The 24,464-nt window shown below is 40.2% G+C and overlaps 1 protein-coding gene across 1 annotated transcript in view; it reads left to right on the top strand.

Annotated features, from left to right (window-relative positions):
• Window positions 1-552: 552 nt before the first annotated feature.
• The window catches only part of LOC109044160 (protein takeout), a 39,180-nt gene continuing 15,268 nt past the window's right edge, over window positions 553-24,464 (top strand). The window contains exon 1 of the mRNA XM_019061723.2: window positions 553-705. Within this exon, the coding sequence (XP_018917268.1) occupies window positions 639-705 (67 nt within the window). The 5' untranslated portion in view covers window positions 553-638. The remainder of the gene's footprint in view (window positions 706-24,464) is intronic.

The following is a 24,464-nucleotide window of genomic DNA, read 5'->3' as shown; positions in this document are numbered from 1 at the left end:
AAAGCTACCGCGGAATTGGTTACCAATAAAAGTGGTATTCTTACCTGAAAAAAAACAGTAAAAATACCGGTTTTTAGGTAAGCTTACCAGTCTATCTTGGTAAAATTACCAATAATTGGTAAAAAAAGTGAGATGGTAAAGGTACCAACGGACCTTGGTAAAAACGCCGAGAATTTTTTTTCAGTGCATCAAGGGAAATTCGGTGACTCTCAGATGTTCATACGGCGTTCTTCCTTAGCGCGGCAGTGTTGGACGGCGGCGACGGCACGCAAGACGGCATACGAAAGTGAACTGGAATCAACAAACTTTTGAGCGGGAGCTTTCAGTGTCAGCGGGTCAAGTTTGGAGGGCGCCGGAGATCGGCCCCGGCGCGGAGCGCGCGCGGCGGCGCTGCTATTATGCAACTGGGCGGCATGCCGAGATTCAAGTAATGCTGCAATGGTGAGCGGTGAGCGGTAACTACAACACCGTTGCCGAAACATCAATTTCTCGTTGGTTCTTTAGTCTGCGTTTCGGTACGAAACGGCAACGCCGGAGGGAATGTGGGATCAAGTTAAGCTTACGTTGGTAACCAGAGTGTTGGTTTGCCGAGTGGCTTTTCTTACTTGGATTAGTCACCGTAAACTCTTCCTCCCGAGATGACTTCCAATTTGCGTTTCGTTATCGCCTGCGGTTTTATAGGCCTGGCATCCTCCCTTAAGCTCCGTGAGTACTTTTCACTTATTTTTGCCCGTTGATCTGGGCGCTAAGATCATTTTCTGGGAGGGTTACCGTGGGACTTACCAGGATTACGGAATAGCACGGTGCGCAAAAAAAAAGATACTTAGGTGCGTAACACATTTGAGAAGGTAAGAACCAGAGGGGCTTGGTTGCATTTTGCATTGTCAGGTTGGATTTTTTTAAACTTGTTCATCATTTACACGAAGCGGCTGCAATTTTTTTCCCCTGGAAAATTCGTGCAAATTTCTTGGAGTTCTGACGAAAATTTTCTGGCATCATCCCTTAAACTTCGTGAGTTATTTTGCATTTACTTTCTTGACCGTTGACCTGGGCGCAAATAAGTAAAATTAGGTGTTTAAATAGATAATTTTCTGGAAGAGTTACCGTGGGACTTACCAGGATTACGGAATAGCACGGTGCGCAAAAAAAAAAGATTCTTAGGTGCGTAACACATTTGAGAAGGTAAGAACCAGAGGGGCTTGGTTGCACTTTGCATTGTTAGGTTGGACTTTTTTAAACTTTTTCATCCTTTACACAAAGCAGCTGCAATTTTTTTTCCCTGGAAAATGTGTGCGAATTTCTTGGAGTTCTGCAGGCGAAAATTTCCCGACATCATCCCTTAAACTTCGTGAGTTATTTTGCATTTACTTTCTTGGCCATTGACTTGGGCGCAAAGGTGCAAAATTAGGTGTTTAGATGAATAATTCTCTGGAAGAGTTACCGTGGGACTTCCCAGGATTACCTACGGAATGGCAAAATGCGCGAAAAAACGATACTGAAGAGCGTAATGTATTTGAAACGGTAAGAGCCAGAAGAGCTTAATTGCATTGTGAGGTTGAAATTTTTCTAAACTATTCGTACATTTGAACAAATTGGTTGCGATTTTTTTTTTTTTTGCAAATTTTTGCCAATTTACTTCAGAGAGTGCGTTAGAGAGGGGCAGTTATTTTTTAAATTTTTATCCATTTTCACCAAAAAAATCTTTGGAGCTGCAGTTTTTCTTTGAAAATTTCCGTGGATTTCTTTGAGATCTGACGGAGATTTCCTGAAAATCTGGAGGTGAAAATGCCTCAATCTATGCTTAAAAAACATAAGTTGTCAAAAGGAAAATTTTGAAACGCTGCAGTGCAATAAGCCTTTCTGGCTTTAACCTTCTCAATTGAAGATTCTTAGTCCGAACTGGTTTTCGTGGAAGTCCCTCACAATATGTAATGTCTCAGAAATTACGTGCATTTTCCGATCTGTGCTGAACACATTAATGTATGTGGATTTACATATTCAAACCATTAATTAAAAAACGTGTGAATGAAGGGAACGTGAATGGCCACTGAAAACATTTACATTGAATTATCTACTTATACCTTTTTTGTGTTAAAAGAAGTGTTAATTGGTTTTAAGAATAATCTCTCCTCATTACGAAATGAAGTCCAAAAGTTCATAACGTCTGTTGGACAATTGAAAGGGGCAACTGTGTGCTCGGAAGGGATCAGAAATCAAATAAAAAGGGGGTAAGAATAAGGAATACGGTATCGCGAAACCGTAAGTATGTTTGACGTGATAAATTGGAGAAACCCAAGACACTAAAATGAACAATGAAATGGTCAATAAATTGGGAATCATCGAGAGACTTTAACGCGCGGCAAGAAAATAATAACTCATACTATACGTTATTTTTGTTGACCCTCGTAGTGACGGAATAGTGCTTACTCTGAGCGAAAATTGTTTTGAAATATGAACTTAGGTTTAGATTTTCTGTGAGATTTCACGTAGACGACCGTATACAAAAATCTACTCTTTTTACGAAGTGACTTACACATTTATGAGAGCAGAATCTACTCTTTTGGTGTGTGAAATGTCACTCACTCTCATGGGGTGAATGTAACTTCGCATTCGTGTTACTCGGGTTTTTTGGGATCTATAAAGTCTCTAGAGTGAGATATGCATCGAATTTCACTTCGAACTTTGTTAAATTGTATACATACATATAAGTCACTTTTACAGCGCGCCCGGACGCTCTGCGACACCTAAACGCCATCTTTGTGCATCGACCCAAAGGTCATCTGGTTAGTTGCACTTTGTAATTTAATCTTGAATGCCACCCATCCACGTTTTCGCAGGGCGTCGCATACGTCTCCTCCCAGGGGGAACCCAATTTAGCACCTCCCTAGGCAAACTGTCTGTCAAATTTTACATTTTCCGTAGTGAAGTTAATATTCCTTGTAATCGGTCCAGAAAAAGTCATATGAGTGTTTCTCCAGATGATTTTCTGTTACTTTGAGTTAATATTTCAATTTGCCGTAAGATTCCACGTACACGTTGATGACTGAAAGAGTTTTAGTCCGTTGAATTTTACATTTTCCTTACTGCATTTAATATACCATAAGAAATGACCGTACTTTAAAGGAATTCAAGTTAATTTATTTTTAAGCGTCTTAATCAGTAAATGTTTTGATGACTTTTCGAATATTCATCCAAAGACCGGAGGGCTGATTATTGAAATTGATAGAAAAAGCGATGGACATAGAAGACGAAGGAAGTATAGAGCGTTCCGATTGGTTGAAATGGGTAGATTAAGGGAGGAAATGGTGGATTAATTGTAGGGTCTCTTGTCAGCTGACATTGGTTAGTCTAGTATTCACCTTTTTCTATTGCAACCACCCACTTTCACCAATTGGATGGCCCCACCATGCCTCTATCTTTTTTGTCTATCAATATCAATAATCAGCCCGCAGTCTTGTGCAAAGATTCTCATTGAGTTAAGATTGCAGTTCAGTTACAATGCTTGACTGTTTGTACATGGAGATGTGAGTACCTTGTGATTAATTTTCTATTACAGCGCGCGCAAGATTGTACACTGCATTTGAATGACAACAAAGCCTCAAACAGTGAACGCGTCTCTTTAATTTCCGCCACAAGTGCGCCGCTCGTTACATGTTAATCCAGTGAGGTGTGAGATAAAGGTTGTCAGATTTGGCTCTCTCTCCCCCATCCTTTGTCGGTAGGAACACAGCCGAACTTACGATTTGAGCTTACAGCTCATTTGGTAAAATAATGTAGGAAACGATCGGTTTTGAAAAATGAACTCGGCATTTAAATCTGGATTGCAAAAAAATGGGCCATCGTGTTAGCACGGTCTAATTTTGTGACCTTGACCCCTTACCGTCCACTCGCCTTAGCCGGTTGCATTCCTAAGTGCAACAAAGTTATTTTTCAACTATATTTGATCCTCTGCTGTATTGACCGTGAGATTACAAAAGGAGTATTTTCCTCACGTTATTTCATAATGCCCACACAAATTTTATTTCATCACGAAATCTAACCAAACGTACCAAGCAGTCGAAATTTTCCAAGAATATTCTTCACGCTTTGAAAATGAAAAACGGAAAAGTTTTTAAGAAATGACGTGGAGCATCTTTCTCCTAATTTCCTAGAACAAATTAAAGACAGAGAATTTCATAATTCCTGTTCTTCTAGATAGTAGGTTACCTGACGTTATTTTGTTTAATTGTACTTTTGTAAATTAGTGTAAGTAATTTAATTTCATTCATGCAGGTAGACACAAGGCAATTTGTTATTGTATAGTATACCACAGGTGGTTTTAAATCAAATTTGTTCCTATTGAAAAAGAATGTTTCTATTCAAAAAGTAATATATGACATAAAGTCTGCGTAGCGTCCCAAACCGAATTGCGAGTTTTTGAAGTTTTGCCATCGATGTGTAAAACATTATTTTAAAAGTTAAATTCATTGATGATTAAATTATTGCAGGGAAATAATCATTTCAAGTTCACTCTTTGCAATGTATTAAATGAGAGAAACAAATAATAGAAGCTTTAATTATGCAGTTTAGCGGTAGGTTTGACACGAGGGCACATTTGCACCTATTATTTGGACGAAGTTGCGGAATAGGGTAGTATCTCATTCAACACAAGCTCCGTTATTCAAAATCTACCGCGGGTCGATTGTTAAATCGTTATCGAATAAATTCGACCGACATAGTCCTATCTTAGTAATGCTATTTATCGATTGAATTCATTCGAGAACGATTCAACAACCCCGGCGCTGCAGACTTTAGGGCTCGCGCTGAAATGCAAATATGCTCCTATGGAACTATATTGTTCATTTTACGAGCCTACCTCGTGTAAACCAATAACATGTCAACCGAGGGAGGGAGGATTTCAAAGCTTGCATCAATGGTTCGCACAGGGGTCCCTCTCAAATCAACCGCAGATCCAATTAAATTCATCGATGAAGTTTACGTGCACATTTCGCCTTTCTCCTCAAGAGGGACGTAACTGCATTTCGATGTTGCCAAATTTCTCCTCCTGAATTCCATTTTCACCAGGAGGAACTTGGACGTTTTAACTGAAAATTTCACTGATTTTTCTTCTGATCTTATGCAAGCATAAGAAAAACTCTCACACAAAAATTGCACTGGTATACTCTTGTAAAAAATTGAATTATTTTAATCAATTTTGCAACCTTGGAATGGAGTTACATTCCTTCATCTGGGAAACGACGATTTCCCTGGTAAACATTGGCAGTAGAATCTGTGTTCCAAAATACCATAGACCTACAGCCGGCTGTAAGATTTCCAATAGCTTCTGTAGCCGGCTACACAATTTCTTGTAGCCTTCTATAGCCGATGGCGATTAAGCAACAGCCACGCGATAAAGTGTATGCTAAACGTTACTTATTACGGATGCTAGGACTTAGTGAGTTTTTGGAATACTGCTCTCTTTTTGGGCCGTAGCATCTTGATTTATTTTACGAGGAAAGCTCCGTACTTTTTGATGGATGCCTGCCATTACTAATATATTAGAGCGCCTTCAGTTTCATATGATACTGTGCAATACCTCTGGTGTGAAATAGTTGCTTCAAGCGCCGTGGCAGGCGGGCAGCCAGCGCGAAACACGCATTGGCGCCTACAAACCTAACAGGGATACTTCACGCGTTGCGCAATGCGTGAAGTATCCCTGTTAGGTTTGTAGGCGCCAGTGCGTCGCCGCTCCGCTTTGTGTTAGGCTCTAATATTTAATCTGGCGGAGTCAGCGTTATTCAACTCATGATTTTGAAATGTTTGCACATACTGTATAGATTTATCTCATTTTAATTGATGAAAAAAATATGTATTAAAGGAAAATATAATGTGTGTTTTGTAAATATTGAGGTGGTTCCGAATCAAACTTAATGATTTCCAAAGCACACAAATTTCTACACAATTTCGTATAGCCTTTTATAGTCGATGGCGAAAAAGCAACAGCCAGGCGATAAAGTGTAAAGCCCGGCGATAGGAACTGTAGCCCGGCTGCATAATTTTTTATCGCTTCGTATAGCCCGGCCGTATGATTTTCTCCGCATTCTACAGCCAGCTATATGATTATCTGTAGCCTTCTTTAGCCGGCTATAAGAATTCCTATGGTATTTTGAAACGCAGCTGTTATCGCCAATTTTTATCAGGGATTCATACAACACGAGTGGCTAGTTACGTCAACTGACGAGTGTCATAGTTGAGGGAGAGTGGTGTACCTAAATCATGTATTGTAATCATGTTTAGGGTAGTTATGCTAAGAAACACGTGTGTCGCTAACCTGCTTTTTAACAACACAAAAAATCGTTGTTTTTTTTCAGTGAGGGTTGAAAAGCTAGGCCTCTGACTTGGCACGTGTGAACGCCGACCTGCGCCGCACCGCTCGTGTATTGTTTAGAACATTCATTTTTCTTACTTTCACGGGAATTAAACTATGTACTTGCAACGAACGTCTGGGAAACAAGCTCCGAAAGTATACGGGCGGCCTCTGAATTGTTCTAATTTAGTTATTTACTCTTAGAGAACTTCAGCCGAACAACAGCTGCCTCTTCCAGCCGCGCCACTTTGCTTTAATATTACAGTCATATTACGGCCGTATTTCAGTCACTCCCGCAACGTTGTCCGATTGGGCCTCCCCAAAAATCGATTTGCCTTATTTTTGGGGCGAGCTCCCAAACAATGTAACAAGCAGAACAATTTTGCTCGTCTCCAAGATCCATGACAATACTGAAGCACAAGTGGCAATTCAACGGAAAAATCCCGATATTCTGAAATGAAGTTGCGATTTTTGTTCACAATTTTTTGGCGATTAAATCGCTAGGATCATCAAAATCTAAAGAGTAACTTCAATCTTGTCGTAATATTATCTCTACAAAATCAAAATTCTATCTCAATTTATCGCGATTCCTTGTTCGATTGCGCTAAATCGCTCTCGATAAAATCGCGATTTTTTGCAAATATATGCGACGAAATGGCTATTTATCGAAAATTTTCATCCACGTTTACTGGAATAGATCAACGTGGATAAAATCGCGATATATTATCCGATGAAATCGCAACTTATCGCGATACATTATCCGATTAAATCGAAATTTATCGCGATCAGTGCTACATAGGAATGCGAGCCACCGAAGCAGATATGTCGAGAAGACTTTTGCAGTCACTAACTTTCGAAATAATCAATCATGATATGCTTGATACTGCTTAGAGTCATGATATTCTTGAATAAATCCAGTGAATAATTTTACAAATTTGTGGCTGCAACTCGTAAGATCTTCTTTTGCAAAATGCTTCTTCTTCTTTCTTTCTCTACCATCCCTTCATTCATTGTCGTTGTCTTTAATGAGTTTTTAAACATTCTCTACCTCGTTATTTCTGAGTTTTTTCATCAGTCCTGCTTCATTCATTCTAAGTCAATTTGCAAATACCTTAAAACCTATTCACGATCCTTTAAATAGGGGCGCATAATAGAGTAAATGATCGTCTTCCATTCGGCGCACTAAATCTACTATTAGAGAGTGTTGCACACCTTGTATGTGAAATAGATTTGAAAGGGAATATTTTTTTTTTAGAGTACCTACCTCGACTGCAGAGCACAATTCGCAATTACTTATCATTTTAATTTCATCGGAACATCGAATCTCTCACAATTTGTACATCTTTTCAGATATTCTTAAGACCGTTTCTGAATGTTCCCGAGTTTTAATTTTTTTTCTTTCTTTAATTATCGTCATTTTTAAAAACTAAAAATGTATATTAATATCCATTTTATCGCTTTTGCAAACTTATGCATGGCTCACCTTGCCTGATGTAAGCACACCAAGGCTTTTCATTAGTGCCACACTGTTCTGAGTTGAGTGGACTACATTTTCCAATTTGGAACTATAAATTCTAGCCCGGTTTATAAACAACGTATGTGCCATTAGTTTCCCTATGCACATAAGTGATTTCATAGGTGAGCCAGAATTTATAGTTCCAAATTGCAAAATGCAGTCCAAATGTCATCTCTCCGTAAGTGCAGAACGAATAGGAAGTTGAACTAATTGAACCACTAAACCAAAATAGATTCTTCTTTTTCTTTTTTTTTGTAAGCCCTAACCATAATCCGTATGACGAAAAGCATCTGAATATTGTTGTGTTCTATAGATTTTCAAGCCTTTTTGTGACCGAAGAAAAGAAATTTCAATTCTGGGTAAAATTTCAATTTCACACATGCATGTTGATCCGATGACCTTTGAAACTTCGTAAATCGTTTGGCAACGTTGCTTCAAATTGATGACCTTACAGCCCGAGTATTACGTTGTATGCAGCCTTGGTATCTGCTAGGGCAAAAATATATTTGAAAAAAAAAGAGGTAAAATAAACTGAGGATCCTAGTCTCGTGACGAACCGTAGGGTACGTGATACCCAGTTATGGAGGTGCAGCATTGGTTGGAGCCGGCCCTTGCGAAATGCCGGGCAAGTCCTTTAACAGACTCCGTATCTCCGCCCGCATAAACAACCTTGAGATATTGTGACCGGTACTTTGAAAAAGCAGGGGTCGATGACTTTTTCGAGGGCTTTTTATTTTTACAACTTATCAGTATGTATGGAGGGCAGAAAGGTCTTAAGTAAAATTTTTGGGAAAGTCGGATTATTCGCATCTGCTTTTAAGAGGCTCTATACGTGTGTTGGAAAGATGCGTATAGTAGTACATTGCCGTGCTGAGGAAGAACGCCGTATAAGCTATCAGACGTTGCCAAATTTCCTCTGAAAAGCGACGAATTTTCAGGAAAATCTGTGAATATTTCTCCTCCAATTTTTAGGATTATTTTGTTCAAAATTGTATTTAAAAAGTCTGAAAATTTCAAGGGAAAATATTCATAACGTTTTTTAAAAGTAGGTATTTTCTGAAAGGAAATTTGGCAACATTCGAATGCATCATACGGCGTCTTTCTTTAGCACGGTGGTATAGGGTGCAAATCGCAAATTGTATCGATTTTTGCGGGAAAGAATCCTTCCCTGGTAAAAATTGGCAGTAGAATCTGTGTTCCAAAATACCTTAGACCTACGGCCGGCTGCACAATTTCTTATAGCCTTTTATAGCCGGATTAAGCAACTCATAGTCAGGCGATAAAGTGTATGCTAAACGTCACTAAATACGGACGCTAGGACTTAGGTAGTGAGTTTTTGAACCACTGCTCTCTTTTTGGGCCGTATCTTGATTTATTTTGCGAGGAGAGCTCCGTACTTTTGATGGATGCCTGTCATTACTAATATATTAGAGCGCCTTCAGTTTCGTATGATACTGTGTAATACCTCTGGTGGTGAAATAGTTGCTTCAAGCGCCGTGGCACGCTGCGGAGCGGCAGGCGGGCAGCCAGCGCGAAACGCGCATTGGCGCCTACAAACCCAACAGGGATACTTCACGCGTTGCGCAATGCGTGAAGTATCCCTGTTAGGTTTGTAGGCGCCAGTGCGTCGCCGCTCCGCTTTGTGTTAGGCTCTAATATTTAATCTGGCGGAGTCAGCGTTATTCAACTCGTCATTATTTTGAAATGTTTGCACATCCTGTATGGATTATTCTCGTTTTAATTGATGAAAAAAAAAATATGCATTAAAGGAAAATATAACGTGTGTTTTGTAAATATTAAGGTGGCTCCGTATCAAACTTAATGATTTCCAAAGCACACGAATTTCTACGCAATTTCTTATAGCCTTTTATAATCGATGGCGAAAAAGCAACAGCCAGGCGATAAAGTGTAAAGCCCGGCTGTAGGAACTATGGCCCTGCTGCATAATTTTTTAATCGCATCGTATAGCCCGGCCGTATGATTTTCTCCGCATTCTACAGCCAGCTATATGATTTTCTGTAGCCTTCTTTAGCCGGCTATAAGAATTCCTATGGTATTTTGAAACGTAGCTCTTATCGCCAATTTTTACCAGGGTTGCCCGAATAGAAACATTGCCAAAACCACTGTAGTGCGCGATTTGATTCAAGAGGACTCTGGACTTTTGAGCGGGAAATTCAGATGTTTCGTGACCAAGGCTACAAAAAACCCCGTTAATTCTTAGTTGGGAGTTCATTTCATTACTGTTTGTTGCGAAAATCGTGCTTTTCATGACATTTTTTTAGCAGAAACAGATGTCGGAATGTTTAAGTTCGCGTCAAGATACGAACCAAGTCGTACCTTGTGTCGTCCCAAGTTAAAAAAATTGCCGCGTTTGTGGTTACTTTGGGTTAAGTAAGCCAGATCGATTTAGTTGCTCAACACAATTCTCTAAAACCCCCTGTCTTCTTAACGAGGTAGCAATTTTTCAACTCGAAGATTTGGTCAAGGTAACCGAAAGGAAACCTGACCGAAAAATATTAACCTCACGTTTTAGGTTACTTTGTGCTCTACTCCCATATTAACACGAAATGCCGGTTACTGTTTCTTACTGTGTGGCACATTGTTCAAGTCGCGAATAAGAGGCCAACAGTTCGTTGGTCCCCAGTGGCGTGGCGTACTTTGCGATAAATCGATTAATCTGTCATTTAAACATATGGAAAAGGATCGATTATCAGGGCGTTCGCAGCGAACACCTTAATAATCGATTCTTTACCACAGATTCAAATGGGGGAAATATCGATAATCGATCACTCACGCCACGCCACTGTTGGTCCCATCGGTTCTGATGGTGGAGCGCAGTGCGAAATCGTGACCTTGAAGAAGTGAATAAATGAATGAGTTGGAAATTGTGAATGAACAGAGAAATGCATATCGTAGTACGTCTAGACCGGAACGGAAACTAGAGTAACGAGTGAACTTCTCGCCGTACCATGCCCTCTGACGTAGGAGCGTATCTCTATTCTCACATGAGCCCCGGAAAGCATTGCGTTATACGGAGGATAGGGTTCATAAGGAAATCGAGACACGCCGTTACGTTAGTGGAGCGACGTAATGAGTAGGTGCTCGGCGAAGAATCCGCTCATTTCGCTCTCAGTCGCCGTTCAACTCCGTTCGTAGTTGCCCAATTCACCAACCGGATCCATACGTAAATATTCAGCCGCGACTTTTTCAGTATTTCACAAATTAATCAAGTTTGTCGATCATTGATTTTGAAATGGATCGAGTTTATCAAAAAGGAACTAACTCAAATTGAGTTAAGATTGTTTTCTAGTTCCAACTAGTCACATATTTTTTCCTGCCAAAAACTGAAAGTCGAAAAACAGAAATTAGCTAGTGAAAAGAGAGGTTAAAGTTTATTTTCTATATTGAGCTTCATGCAGGAATAAAACTTTAAATGGGTTGGTTCCTTTTTGACAAACTCGGCCTAACTAGTAACTATACATAAATTTTTTTGAATACCAATAAAATACAAAAAATAAAATGAAATATGCGAAGAGCCCTAATTGAACGTTTTGTGTATATTCTGGCGATTATACCGGCAATACCTAACTTTCTGATTAAAACGACATGAAAAAGTAGGGGAGGGGATTTAGGTAACTCCGTGAAATCGCTAAAAAAATGAGCAGGCAGTGAAATTTTTCTGTATAAGAGACTTCTGAAACTCACCGTATGTATGATGGGTAATGAGTGATAATTTGTTTTCACTCATAATCACTCATTTTTTTTCTTTTTTCCTTTTTTTCAAAACTAAATTTATATTATACAGCGCCAGGTCTTTTCATGTGCTAATGGGACGAAGTCCAGTTGTTGGATAAATTTTGGATTCGACGCCACACATGTTTCGCATAAAACCACTTACACCGAAGTTCATGATGGCCTGTGACATGAAAATTTCCTACGCTCCTTGACTGCCTGGTTTACTTGTCCAACACTTTTGGAATAGAGCAACAAAAAGGAATCGTCACATTGATCCTGTCAAATTATGAACGGTTTATTTTTCGTCTTTTCAAATTGGAAATACGGCAATGCAAATCTACCTTTTCTCTCTAAAATTATTATGCGTTTTTTCATATTCTTCTTTCACCGACGCTGAAAATAACATTAATCCGCGCAAAAGCTATTTGTACGAATGACATGAAAAGATTTGAATCCGTTGCTTTACATTATCCCTACAGTCATCTAGAAGATGTGCTTTGAAATTCGCACAAATAAATAGTACCAACGATAAATCTGAACGTTTCATTCTGATCACGCGTTGTGGAAAATTGGATCACTTCTCATAGTTTATTTCTCATCAGCGAGGCCCCTCCAGGATTATTACTGAAAGAGAAAGATTGTACAGAAGGATCAGCGTTGTCATACTGACGTGCGGTAATGTTTCAAAATTATTCTTAGGGGTCGTTCAAGTACGTAACGCACTTTTTCCGACTTTTTTACCCTCCGACCCTCCTTACACCACCCCACCTTTTGAATTACGTAACGCAGGTTTGACCCCCCCTTCCCCATTATTCAAAAATCGAGAAAACGCTGACAAAGCAGCTTGGAAAATTCGGCTCTTTATTTTTGAGATATTTCGCTGAAATACGACGAGCAGAGATGAACAAAGGTGTGAAAACCGTTGCGTCGGTTGGGACACAAGGGATCCTTAATTCTTAACACGTTTTTTTTTAAAGTTTCTTTTTTCCCCCGGCTCTGATTTTTTACGTAAATCTGGGCTTGAACCCCCGCCCCTCCGCCTTGTAACGCACCTTAACGCTGGCTCAAACTCCCCCTCCCCTACGTGCGTTACTGAACACTCGAACGGCCCCTCAGCATGTTTAGAATATTTATATGTATAATCGAACATTCAAAGGCTGAGACTCCGTATCAACGCATTAAAAACATACATCAGTAGATGAAAATAGAAAATGTACACCTACTTGGATATGTTTGCACATAACGTTGAGTACTTTACATTAATCTTGAACGTACCTATCTACTTATTAATCAAATCCACAATCTATTTACTGGTATAAAACCTTTCACGTTCAACGAATAAGTAGCCTTTCTATTAAATAAGTTTCGCGCTGATATATTATGGATGTGCTTTCCGAACCGATTGCAAAATCAACCTCACGTAGAGCAGCGCACCGCTCCGTGGTGAATGCGCAATGCGAGAAGTATTCACGCACTCTTGTAGGCGCTAACGTGCGTTGGAAACCGACTGCGCTCTTTGGCGCAATGCGTGAAGTATTCTTGCAGTCTTGCAGGCGCCAATACGCGTCTAACGTCAACCGGCGCGCCGCGCGCGCCGCGCCGCTCAACTTCTGGGGCGCGTATTATAACGAGTTGACATTAAAAGAGTGTTCGAGAGTTTTGTGGTAAGTGTGACGTCATTCGATATCTCTCAAAAACGACACCAACGTATTGGACTAGATTTGGCACACAAATTTTAATTCAGTCCTAAGTAAGTCAGTATTACGTAACGCACTTAGGGGGGGAGGGGGGTTGACCCAGCGTTACGGTGCGTTACAATGGAGGGAGGAGGGGGGGATCAAGCCCAGCGTTACGTGACAAATCAGGGCTGGCGGGGGGGCTTTGAATTTTTTTTTGAAAATCCCGTCCTTTCCGAATCTCTACGGCGCGTGATCCGGCCGCGTCCGAGAGCTTTTTGAAAATTGGCAGGGGGGGGGGGGGTGCTCAGGCCAGCGTTACGTAATTCAAAAGGGGAATGCAGGGCTGCGTTACGGGTGCGTTACAATGGGGAGGGGGGTAAAATAATCGGAAAAAGTGCGTTACGTAACACTTGAACGGCCTCTTACTTAGTAAAAGGAATAAATGGAGAGAGAGAAAAAAAATTAAAGAACAAGTCGACGAGAACAAGAACAAATGCTAAAATTACAGGTTTTGAAACCTACAGATTTGTTTTAAGCATGTTCACTCTAGAGTCCCTTTATACTGTGAGAGTAAAGACAATGTGAATCCATTTCTGATTGGTTCCCCTTTTTTAGGTCTTCACAGTGTCACAAACGGGAGTGAAGATTACATTTTCACCAATTGCAAATATTATAAACTGGAATGGACCGGGGAAGGGGAGGGTGCGACAAGAAACAAACGGAATGAGAGAGGGAACGTACACAGGAAATCGGGAATGGGTTGATTGAAGATTATGAAAAATAGTTCGATTTGTGTAATATTTATTCCCGTTTATGACGTCCATAAGCCGCGTTGTCTCAACTCTCTATAAAGTAACTGTAAGGCCTTGTCTCCACGGGCCGTTTCACGAGCTTTGCCCCTGGTAAAAATCCCATTCAGGATCCACTGAGAGGGGAAGAAGAAGTGAAAACGAACTGTGCGATATTTTGTTGATTACTCAATTGTTAATGTTTGTTTAGTTAACATAATGTGTCTATTGTCAATTGAGTGCAATTATTAATTTCAACCCGGCTAAATACTCACCTATAACTAATTTATCTTCCCGCGCAAACTAGTAGCTGGACCGCATGAGCCTCGTCCCGTGAAGACGGTAACTGGGAAAAATCCCCGAAGTTTCATTCCTGCGATTCAAACTTGGGACAAATCCCGTGAAAACGTCCCGTGGAAGCAAGTTCCAATATCAGACTATTCAAGCTCCAAATTTTCAAAAACTGGAGAATCCGATTGAGTTGGAATTCGGTCATGAAATAAAAATGAACATCTGGGATTTTTCGATTTTACGTAGACCATCGAACAACCTCGGAGCGGACCGTAACGAATTCCGGAAAAGAAGCACGAGCCGGAAACTCCGGACTTTCAAATTGATAAATCCCTTTAACTAATCACGTTCCATACGTAGCCGCACCGGATGAGTATCTGCAAACGCAGACTGAATTTTATGAAAACAACCTCCGAGAGGAGGGACCGGGGAAGTAGTTTGTTCGGTTTCGTTGCTAATAAGTTCAGCGGGGCACTCGATGAATTGCGGGCGCGGGGGAAAGTTTAAGAGGATTCCCGATAACTTGTAGCGTGTTAGAGAGACTGCTGCTCCTCAAGTTCTTTCTTCTTTATTTTGTTCCTCTTGGACTCTATCCTAGGTACCCTATTTTTGAAAATAGAGAAATGAATGATGAGGGAGCCTTTGGTGAAATATTTGCAGATAACAATGCGTTCTTGAGTAAACTATTTCCTTGATATGATTGGACATGAAATAAATCAAACTCGCCGAAAAACTTTGGACGCAAAGTGCTTGTATAGAGAGAGTATAGCCATTTCGAACCTTTCACCACGGAAAGAGTGTGCCGTACAATGGAACGAGTCAACTGGAGAATTCGGACAAAATTTGGAAATTTTAAACGCTTTTAACTTCGTTATTACAAGATTTCGAGGTCTTAAAAATGGGCCCCATTGGTTTTCTCGTAAAATCTACACGAGGAAGCTCTCTTCAAACTTTAAAAATTCACAAAATAAACATTTTAATTTGCAATTTTAGTCACAAAATCCATATCCGGCCTCTTTTATTGACTCGATCCACCGTGTGCCGCTACTCCCTCTTACGGCCATGCTAAGGAAGAACGCCGTATGAGCCTTAAGATGTTGCCAAATGTCCGTTGATGGAGTACGAGTTTTCAGCAAAATCTATGAATACTTTCCCTCCAATTTTTCAGAGAATTTATTCGCTGTCATATCTACATTATCTGCAAATATCAAGAGAAAATATGACAGTATGTTGGAGTTTTTTTTTTTTGTTTCGAACCTTGCTCGATACAATAACCGAGTCCCTTAGTTCCTTACCGAAAAGTGACTACCGCGAACTTCTGAGATTTTCCAAAGCGTGTAAAAAGTTTATTTATCCATCAATAATTATGATTTAAAGTTGTTTCTCATTCTGGGGCTCATTAGTTTATGTGCAGTGAATACCAAGAGTCTACGTTACTTGGTTTTTTCAAAAAAAGCCTAAGAATGCGACGCGCTGATTTAAAATATGCATATATAAGCAGAATCAAGCGAATTGATTCGAGGATGGCTGAGCAGGTCGGCACTCTCGAAATGAGAATTTAACTCCTCCGTTTTGTTCAAAACGTTGCTTTGACAGATCTGTAACCTCGGTTATACTTTCCAAAAGTTGGTACCCGTGCTCTGATATTGCAATCTGTGTAAGTGCAATCTGTGATGAGCCTCGAGACTCATTAGACCATTAGCTAAACGTGGCTCATAAAAGAATCCACTTACCCCTCTCTTTCCCACGCTCCTGCTCACTGCGTCGGCGTCTCGACGAACAATAGCTAATGACGGTTGCCAAGCGATGCCGGGATCCTCAGCCCCTCGCCCAATTACTTACGCTTCATTAACCATTTCACCGTCACGCTAGGATTCGTCCAATTTTCAAAAAAAATTGTTTCGCGAGTTTTTAGCAATTATTTCCTTACTCTCCGTTAAAACACGAATTAAAAGAGGTCTCATTCATAAAAATCGGCCAAATAGAAGAGAAGTTACAGTATTCGAAATCCGAAGAAATCAACAAAACTTCTCCAAACAAACAATAAAATGAAGGAGAAAAAAAAGAAATGTATAAATTACAATTTAATATGATTGACCTCAGAATGTGACAAGCAATTCAATTATAAAAAGGAGAAAAAATTGAGTGAAAATTACAAAAAATTAGCCTCTTGCAAGGGACTTCCTTGTATGAGTTTTGACCTGAAGACAGGTAAATCCCGTTATATTATTAAAACGAAATTGACTCCATAGTTTCTTGAATACGATTATTTTAAGCACTCGAAAATTTATACCAGCAATTTTACCCATGGGGTGATTTCCTGAGAGCTGATAATATCACGAATTTCTCATAGAGCCCTTCAAAAATGGCTTGCTTTTTGGGCAGCCGATTCGGCCATCAAACCGGGGTTTAAATGGAAGCAGATAATAACACAAAGCTCTGAGAAAAATTTTGAGATGGGTATAGGAACGGTTTGTAAATTACGAGGAGAGGCGGGCATTCTGTTCAGCATATCGATACATAAGTATTTTCACCGGTAGAATTTAATTTTCACGTCAGGGAGTCAACATATTTTGATTTTTTCGATTTTTTACGGAAAATTTATGGTTTTTCGGGATTGAAATTACTTACAATTGTTTCATGAAAAATGAATGCACCCAAAATGACTATAGCATTTTGACTTTCACATACGTGCACTCACTAAATTGATTGGTAAATTCAAAGAGTGGGTACATCGACCTGGTATATCAAGTTTCTGCGATTTTTTACGGCGAATCGGTAGATTTTCGGGATGTGGATTGCTTACTTTCAATTCATGAATGAATAAAACATGGACATGGTTGAGCTTCTTTGCATGAAAAGACGTTTAAAATAACAAAATCAAGACATATTTATTACAATTTCATTTATATCGAGTCAATTTCTTTTCAATAATAGAACGGGATTTATAATACCGGTGATTTGGGTATTTTAGCCCCAAAATACCTTTAAATCGACTTTATCTTCTAGGAGTTCGACAGAATTTTTCCTTTCTGCGCTTAAATTTTTCCGTAGCACTTTTCTTCAAGAATCTGATAAAATTTTGCTTGAGGCAGATTTTTTTTTTTTTTTTTTTTTTTTTTTTTTTTTTTTTTTTTTGCCAACGTGCGTTAAGTTTGTAGAAAATGTGACTCTACTTGTAAATAAACACTTACTTGGAGGAGATTTGGCAACTCTCGAATATACATACGGCGTTTTTCCTCCTCGAAACAAGACGAATACGTAAACAAAGGGAAAGGGTACTTTAGATGTGATTAGGATTTCCTAATTTTTTAGTAATTTCTGAACATACTTTGATGGCCACCTATGCCCCGAATTAGGTACTTTTTCCGCGAGCGTAGCGGCATTTTTCTCCCTCAATACCGCGAATTCCTCATGGTGGAATTTGTTTGCATTGGAAACGGCCTTCAAGAGTGCCGCAAAAAAAGGGGAAAATGATTCGCTTTTGAAAGCAAATCAAAAAGCGGCCTAAATATGCCAATACTCTACACTAGGAGGAATAATGTTGTTCATGTTGTACTTTTGGTTGATATAGGAAGAAAAACACAAACCAGCCCAGATTTTGTATTGATTTTGGTACAATTTACGGTAAATTTAGCGCAGAAAACGATGGAGAAACCGGGAAACTCCAGAATCAATCGAAGGCTTGGGTTATTTTGTGTCTCACTTCTCATAGTAATAAAACTATTATTGGGTTGACTTTTCTCTCTCTGTGTAGGTATTGTAATGATGACATTGCAGGCAGGGAACGAGCAATTTGGTAACATCGGATTTCCTCTAAACCTATGCTAAAATGATCGATTCTTGTCGGAGCACCTGGCCCGTCCAAGAATCGATACATTTCCATAGGTTTAAATGGAAAAAAACAATGTTGCCAATTTTCTGGATCCGGCAATGAGACTTCCACACTACACTTGCCCTCAGTCAAGAACGATTGAGTTTATTACAGAAGAGATGGCCCACTTTTGGTTAGGCAAGTTCAACATGGATGAAGTTCACTACTAGTGCAGCCCGATTGCCTTTCGTCCGAATAAATTGTCGTTCCCCTACCGAAAGAGCGCATCTGTATTACCACGTGATCCCTGAAAAACACGCGGTTATTTGGTAAATAGGGCTCAACTTTAAGAACAGGAGCCACAAAATGTCCACTCTCGTGCACAGATTTTTACGATACGGCGTCGATTGCGCCTGACTGGACGGACGTAGCTTGATTAACGCGTTTCTAAAGCGCCATCGACCGTTTTGCCAATTTTAAAATTCATCTCTTTCGCTTAACATTTGATCATACGAGAAATTCGGGCGTTTTTTCTTAAATTAAAAACACCGTCCGCCGACAAGCGCGTGTAATTTGCAAATAGTCGTAATGTTTTCGCGGCCTAATCACGCTCCAGCGTGTTGCTCTTCGCACAACGTAAGTGTTAATTGCCGCTCAAAATCGTTTTAATTGCTGTAATCAAGGTTCGAGGTCTGAACACATGATTGAACGCTTGTCCAACATGGACGCGTGTCAGATTGAGCGTTAGAATATATTATTCAAGTAGCTCGCATTAAAGAGCGTTGGTTGTTTTCGCTGTCACTTGGCAAAACTTTTTTCCTGCCGAGTTGCTGCTCGTATTCGTGCCAACATTTTCATTCCTCATCAGATGCAAATATGATTAGAGACAATCGGATCGACTTAGCATTTTCTTGATGAATTTCTGATAACAACTTTCAATGTCAACTGGTGGTTTTTATTTACATCAGCAGGAATTGACCGATGACCACATTTGAGGAGGCAACAGAGGTACTTACTAAGTTGACTTCTTGGTCGATTAGGTAGAAGGAACATGTACACAGAGAAATTTGCAACCACCTACAAAAATTGGGAGCCTAATGACAACACACTCAATAATAAGTTATTGGTACCAACATATCTCTGTCCCAGTGTAACTGAATTCAGATAATCCGGATTTCCACTACTTCAAAGGCTGCAGTTTTAGGAGAAAGTGCTCTGAAGTGTTGTTTGCGGGAGCAATGGAAATAGGATAGCGGAGAAAGTGCCTTCAAACCGTGAGATAGGCAACAACAACCCCAGTATATAAATTCCGAAAGCACCTTTTGGACTGTTCGCCTCCTAACGATAACGACTCAACTTCTTTCCCCAATAAATGCTCGCTAATCATTTCTGATTTCGAATCTTGAGTAGAGAAAATTGCACGCGGCTCATATTATATTAAACTGATAATGTCCATGAATTAATAACTTGTCATCTATTATTGAAGTTGAGTTGTTTCCTTGATTTTTGTCGGGCTTTGCTTCAAAATGTGGTCGAAAAGAGCTTAATCAAAACCGTTTCGAGTCGGAACAAACCCTTCTTACCTAACAATTCGCATGAACGAAAAGACCTGTTAAGTTCCGCCTTCAGGCACGTAAGTGGGGGGAAAAATTCTGCAGAGGAGCTGAAGTTAAGATAAAACTGAGGAGAAAAATCTTGTTAAAAAGGATTTTATAGTCGAAACCTTACTTTCCCTTAGGCCGTATTTTGTTTACAGCAGTCGGGAAGCAAAGCAAATAAAACAGCAGTTATATCAGCGCGCCTTCGTTTGCACAATTGAGTGACTTTGCATGAAAATAAATAAATTGGATCAATCTCAGGAAACCAGTAAAATAAGAGTTTGACCGCAAAAACCTAGAGAGGTCATCCCAAGAGAGTTTAGATTTGACCGAGTGAGAACAGCTCGAACTTAAACCTACTTAGCCTAATCTATACCGCATTACAACCTGAATTGATTGACTCTGTTTGATGTATAAAGAGTACATGAATCCACTCGAAGATGTCTGTAAAAATAGTTAGATGAGTTCATTCTCAGTGCGCAATTTCACTTGTACCGTGCAATGATGCCTCTAGGTACGGTACATAATGCGCACATGACGTAAATGCAAGCTGCGATACTGTCAGAGGGCCTTTGATTAAAGTCCTTGGGCCTCAGGCTTAGTTTGACCATAGTTGCCAAACAAAATAAGCATTAGACTTTAAGTTTGGGCGGTTCTTAAAATTCCGCATATTCGGAGTTACTCCTTGCAAAGGCCTCCTTAATCGGCAGAAATGTATTCTCGAAAGACGTCTTGAAGGTGAAATAGTGACGGAAGACTTCGATTCAGCTTGGTTCACCTATTCCACCTGCTAACGCATACAGCAGTTACTGCACATGCGCAAAGATGAAAAGATAAACTTACATGAACTCATGGTCAATCGTGGCACTGAGAAAAGAAATGATTGATGAAACATGCAAATCGGTTAGGCTGACGTTGCAGAATTTTGTTCATGGTTTGAAGAGGTGGTGTCATAAAATGCTTGAAATAAAATCCCGATTGAAAAGTTTAATCACAGATAATAACAATTAAATGAAAAAACCACAATGATTCCAAACAACAAACGAAAACCGTCAAATCTATTCGTTAGGGATAAAAGATTCCCATTTTAAATTCTGTAGGTACCTTTATTATGCAGCAGAAAAATCTTTAAAATTAAGTGTTTCCGATGGTGTGCAAGATAGGGAGCAAATACATCAGCAGGGTTGCCGTGTTTTCAGTTTTAGAGTCCCCAAATAAAGTGGCAGCCTTGTCAATATATTTGCTCCCTATCTTTGCATGGAGAGTTTGTCTTGATGTACAGGTGGACTCTCGGGATAGCGTGAGATATCCCCTCCACTTTGGCCTCAACTTAAGAGCTTTTTTTGAGCTTGGGAGTTGATTTCAGAGAAAACCAGTGGCACCGTCGTGTTTCTCGCAAACTTTTACATAAGAATCGATGGTCAAATCGCAAATTCCTCACACATGCAACATCTCCATTTGCACGTTGAGAGTGGGTGCCAGCGACGCGTTGTTGATTTCTTCATCCAGTTGGGCTGTGTTAAACCTAGTGTCATTTTTCAAGGGCATTAGAGGAAAAATCACCCGAGGTAGTCAGCGCCGAAAGTTATACTTGGAAGCTTGATCATTTTGATCGGGCATTTGGTGTTAGCACTAAACTTTTCGTTCATTAAAGCACACAAGTGCACCTCTAAAGTTTACGTCGATTCAAAAGCCAACGAGGAAACGAGCTAATCGCGCAGATGCCGAGCACAATCGAGCGTGAATATCTCATTCGTTTGGCTACACGCCGAGACATTATTCCGATTTCTTCCGCAAATGAAGACGTCGCCGTAATCAAGTTTCCCCGCGAGCCGCGAAAGCCATTTTTCATCGAAGCGCGTCAAAGCTCAGACAGTAAAACTTTGACAAATGCAGACACCTCTCAATCTTGCCTGATTTCATTCTGCCAACTCCAGAGTCCCTCGACTTGACGCGTCAAGTTTCCCGGGGAGACCGCGGGGGGGGGGGGGGGGGGTCGGAAAAGACGAGGGACTCCGAAGGCGGCTGCGGGAGATGAACTGGAAGCGGTTGCTCGGAAAAATTTTCAATGATTAATAAGCTTCGAGGAAGCTGCCGCCGCGCCGAGACGACAGTTCCGCCGCGCTGAGGAAAAACGCCGTATGATCATTCGAACGTTGCCAAATTTCCCCAGATAAAAGATGTATTCTGCCGTGCTAAGGAAAAACGCCGTATGGACCTTCAGGCGTTGCCAAATTTCCTTTCATAAAACGCTAATTTTCAGGTAAACTTATGAACAATTCCCTCCCAATTTTTCTGATAATTTTGTTCACAATTTCACCTAAAGCTTCTGAAAATTTAAAGAAAAAATATTCATAACTTTCCTTAAGAATATACATTTTATCGAAGTAAATTTGGCAACTCTCGAATGTTTTTACGGCGTTCTTCCTTAGCGCAGCAGTATTTCAGAGGAAAATTATGCATATTTTTCAATGAAATTTTTGGATCTTTTAGATTGAATTGAGAGCAGAAACATCTGAAAAATCGGACGGGAAAATGTTTACAACTTTCCCGATAAATTTGTGTTTTATCGAAGGAAATTTGGCAACGCCTGGAGGTTCATACGGCGTTTTTCCTGGGCAGAGTTGCCCGGCCGGTGCGCAGAGTGCGTTAATCTCGCCGTGCTAAATCGTCCGAGTCTCAGGAACACGCAGACGAAGCATCGATTCGCGGGTTCCAGGTTCGGGATCCTAATAAATATAAGTGAAACAAATAATGTGTCAAACGCCGCGTCGGTCTCCCCGGTTCCTCGTAGCGCTTTCTTTAATGAAGTATTATTAAGTTTAACGGAGATAAAAACATACTTTTTCCTTCCTCCCTCGTCTACCTACGTATTATTAACTTCCATCCCCTCCGCGCCGCTGTTATAACAAAGGCCTCCTGTGGATTCACATCCTCCTCCTCTTCTTCCGAGTTCTCTTTTCCTCCTCTAAGGATCGGGTCTCGAGAAAAGCTCAAGGAAAAAAATTAACTTCAGAGTTGGAAAGTTTGATGTATTTGTTATCTGCAGCTACGATTAGGAGGGCGAAAGTTGGGGTATCTCTCTTCGTCATATTTCCGTTTCTAGTTCCCTCCCCCTCTCACACTTGAATCTTAAGTTTTCAAGGGATGTGACGAGTAACACAACGGGGTCTCTTTTACCGTTTTTTATACCTGTGATATCAAGTGCGGCCGAGCATTCGATACAATACAGCCGCACAATGGAACGAGTCAATCAGAAAGGTCGGACATGAAATCCCTGGTAAAAATTTGCGAAAAGAGCTGCGTTTCAAAATACCATAGGAATTCTTATAGCTGGCTAAAAAAGGCTACAGAAAATCATATAGCTGGCTGTAGAATGCGGAGAAAATCATGCGGCCGGGCTATACGAAGCGATAAAAAATTATGCAGCCGGGCTATAGTTCCTATCGCCGGGCTTTACACTTTATCGCCACGCTGTTGCTTTTTCGCCATCGATTATAAAAGGCTATAAGAAAATGTGTAGAAATTCGTGTGCTTTGGAAATCATTGAGTTTGATACGGAACCACCTTATTTACAAAACACACATTATATTTTCCTTTAATACATATTTGTTTTCTTTCATCAATTAAAATGAGAATAATCCGTACAAGATGTGCAAACATTTCAAAATCATGAGTTGAATAACGCTGACTCTGCCAGATTAAATATTAGAGCCTAACACAAAGTGGAGCGGCGACGCACTGGCGCCTACAAACCTAACAGGGATACTTCACGCATTGCGCAACGCGTGAAGTATCCCTGTTGGGTTTGTAGGCGCCAATGCGTGTCTCGCGCTGGCTGCCCGCCTGCCACGGCGCTTGAAGAAACTATTTCACACCAGAGGTATTGCACAGTATCATACGAAACTGAAGGCGCTCTAATATATTAGTAATGGCAGGCATCCATCAAAATTACGGAGCTTTCCTCGCAAAATAAATCAAGATACTACGGCCCAAAAGGAGAGCAGTATTCCAAACACTCAGTAAGTCCTAGCATCCGTAATTAGTAACGTTTAGCATACACTTTATCGCCTGGCTGTTGCTTAGTCGCCATCGGCTATTAAAAGCTATAAGAAAATTGTGTAGCCGGCTATAGAAGCTATTGGAAATCTTACAGCCGGCTGTAGATCTATGGTATTTTGGAACACAGATTCTACTGCCAATTTTTACCAGGGATTTTTGACTAAAATTGCGAATTTTGATGTTTATTCCGTCACATTTAAAATATTAAGGGATGTTTCTAGAGTTGAATTTCAAAAGAAAACAAGTGAAACCATTTTTAAAACCTCAAAGTTTTGTATAGGTGTTATAAGCTTGCAAAGTTTCCGAATTGTGTCCAATTTCTCTCATTGACTCGCTCCACTGTTTGCCGTGCTGAGGAAGAACGCCGTATGAGCCTTCAGATGTATTGCCATTTTCCCTTCAATAAAAGGCAAATGTACTGGGAAAATTGCGAACATTTCCCTCCGAATAATCAGACAATTTTCTTCGCGCTTTCATCTTAAACATTTGAAAATTTAAGAGGGAAATATACATAACTTTCCTCAAAAGTACCCGTTTTATATAGAAAAACGATTACCGTGCGCCGTGCTGTGACATCAGAAACATTAAATAAAGGCATCACAGGTCAATATATTCTGAATACGTTTGGCCCCTTT

This window comes from Bemisia tabaci, chromosome 3, assembly GCF_918797505.1.
Source record: "Bemisia tabaci chromosome 3, PGI_BMITA_v3".
NCBI lineage: Eukaryota > Metazoa > Arthropoda > Insecta > Hemiptera > Aleyrodidae > Bemisia > Bemisia tabaci.
This window is presented reverse-complemented; position numbering and strand designations above follow the sequence as displayed.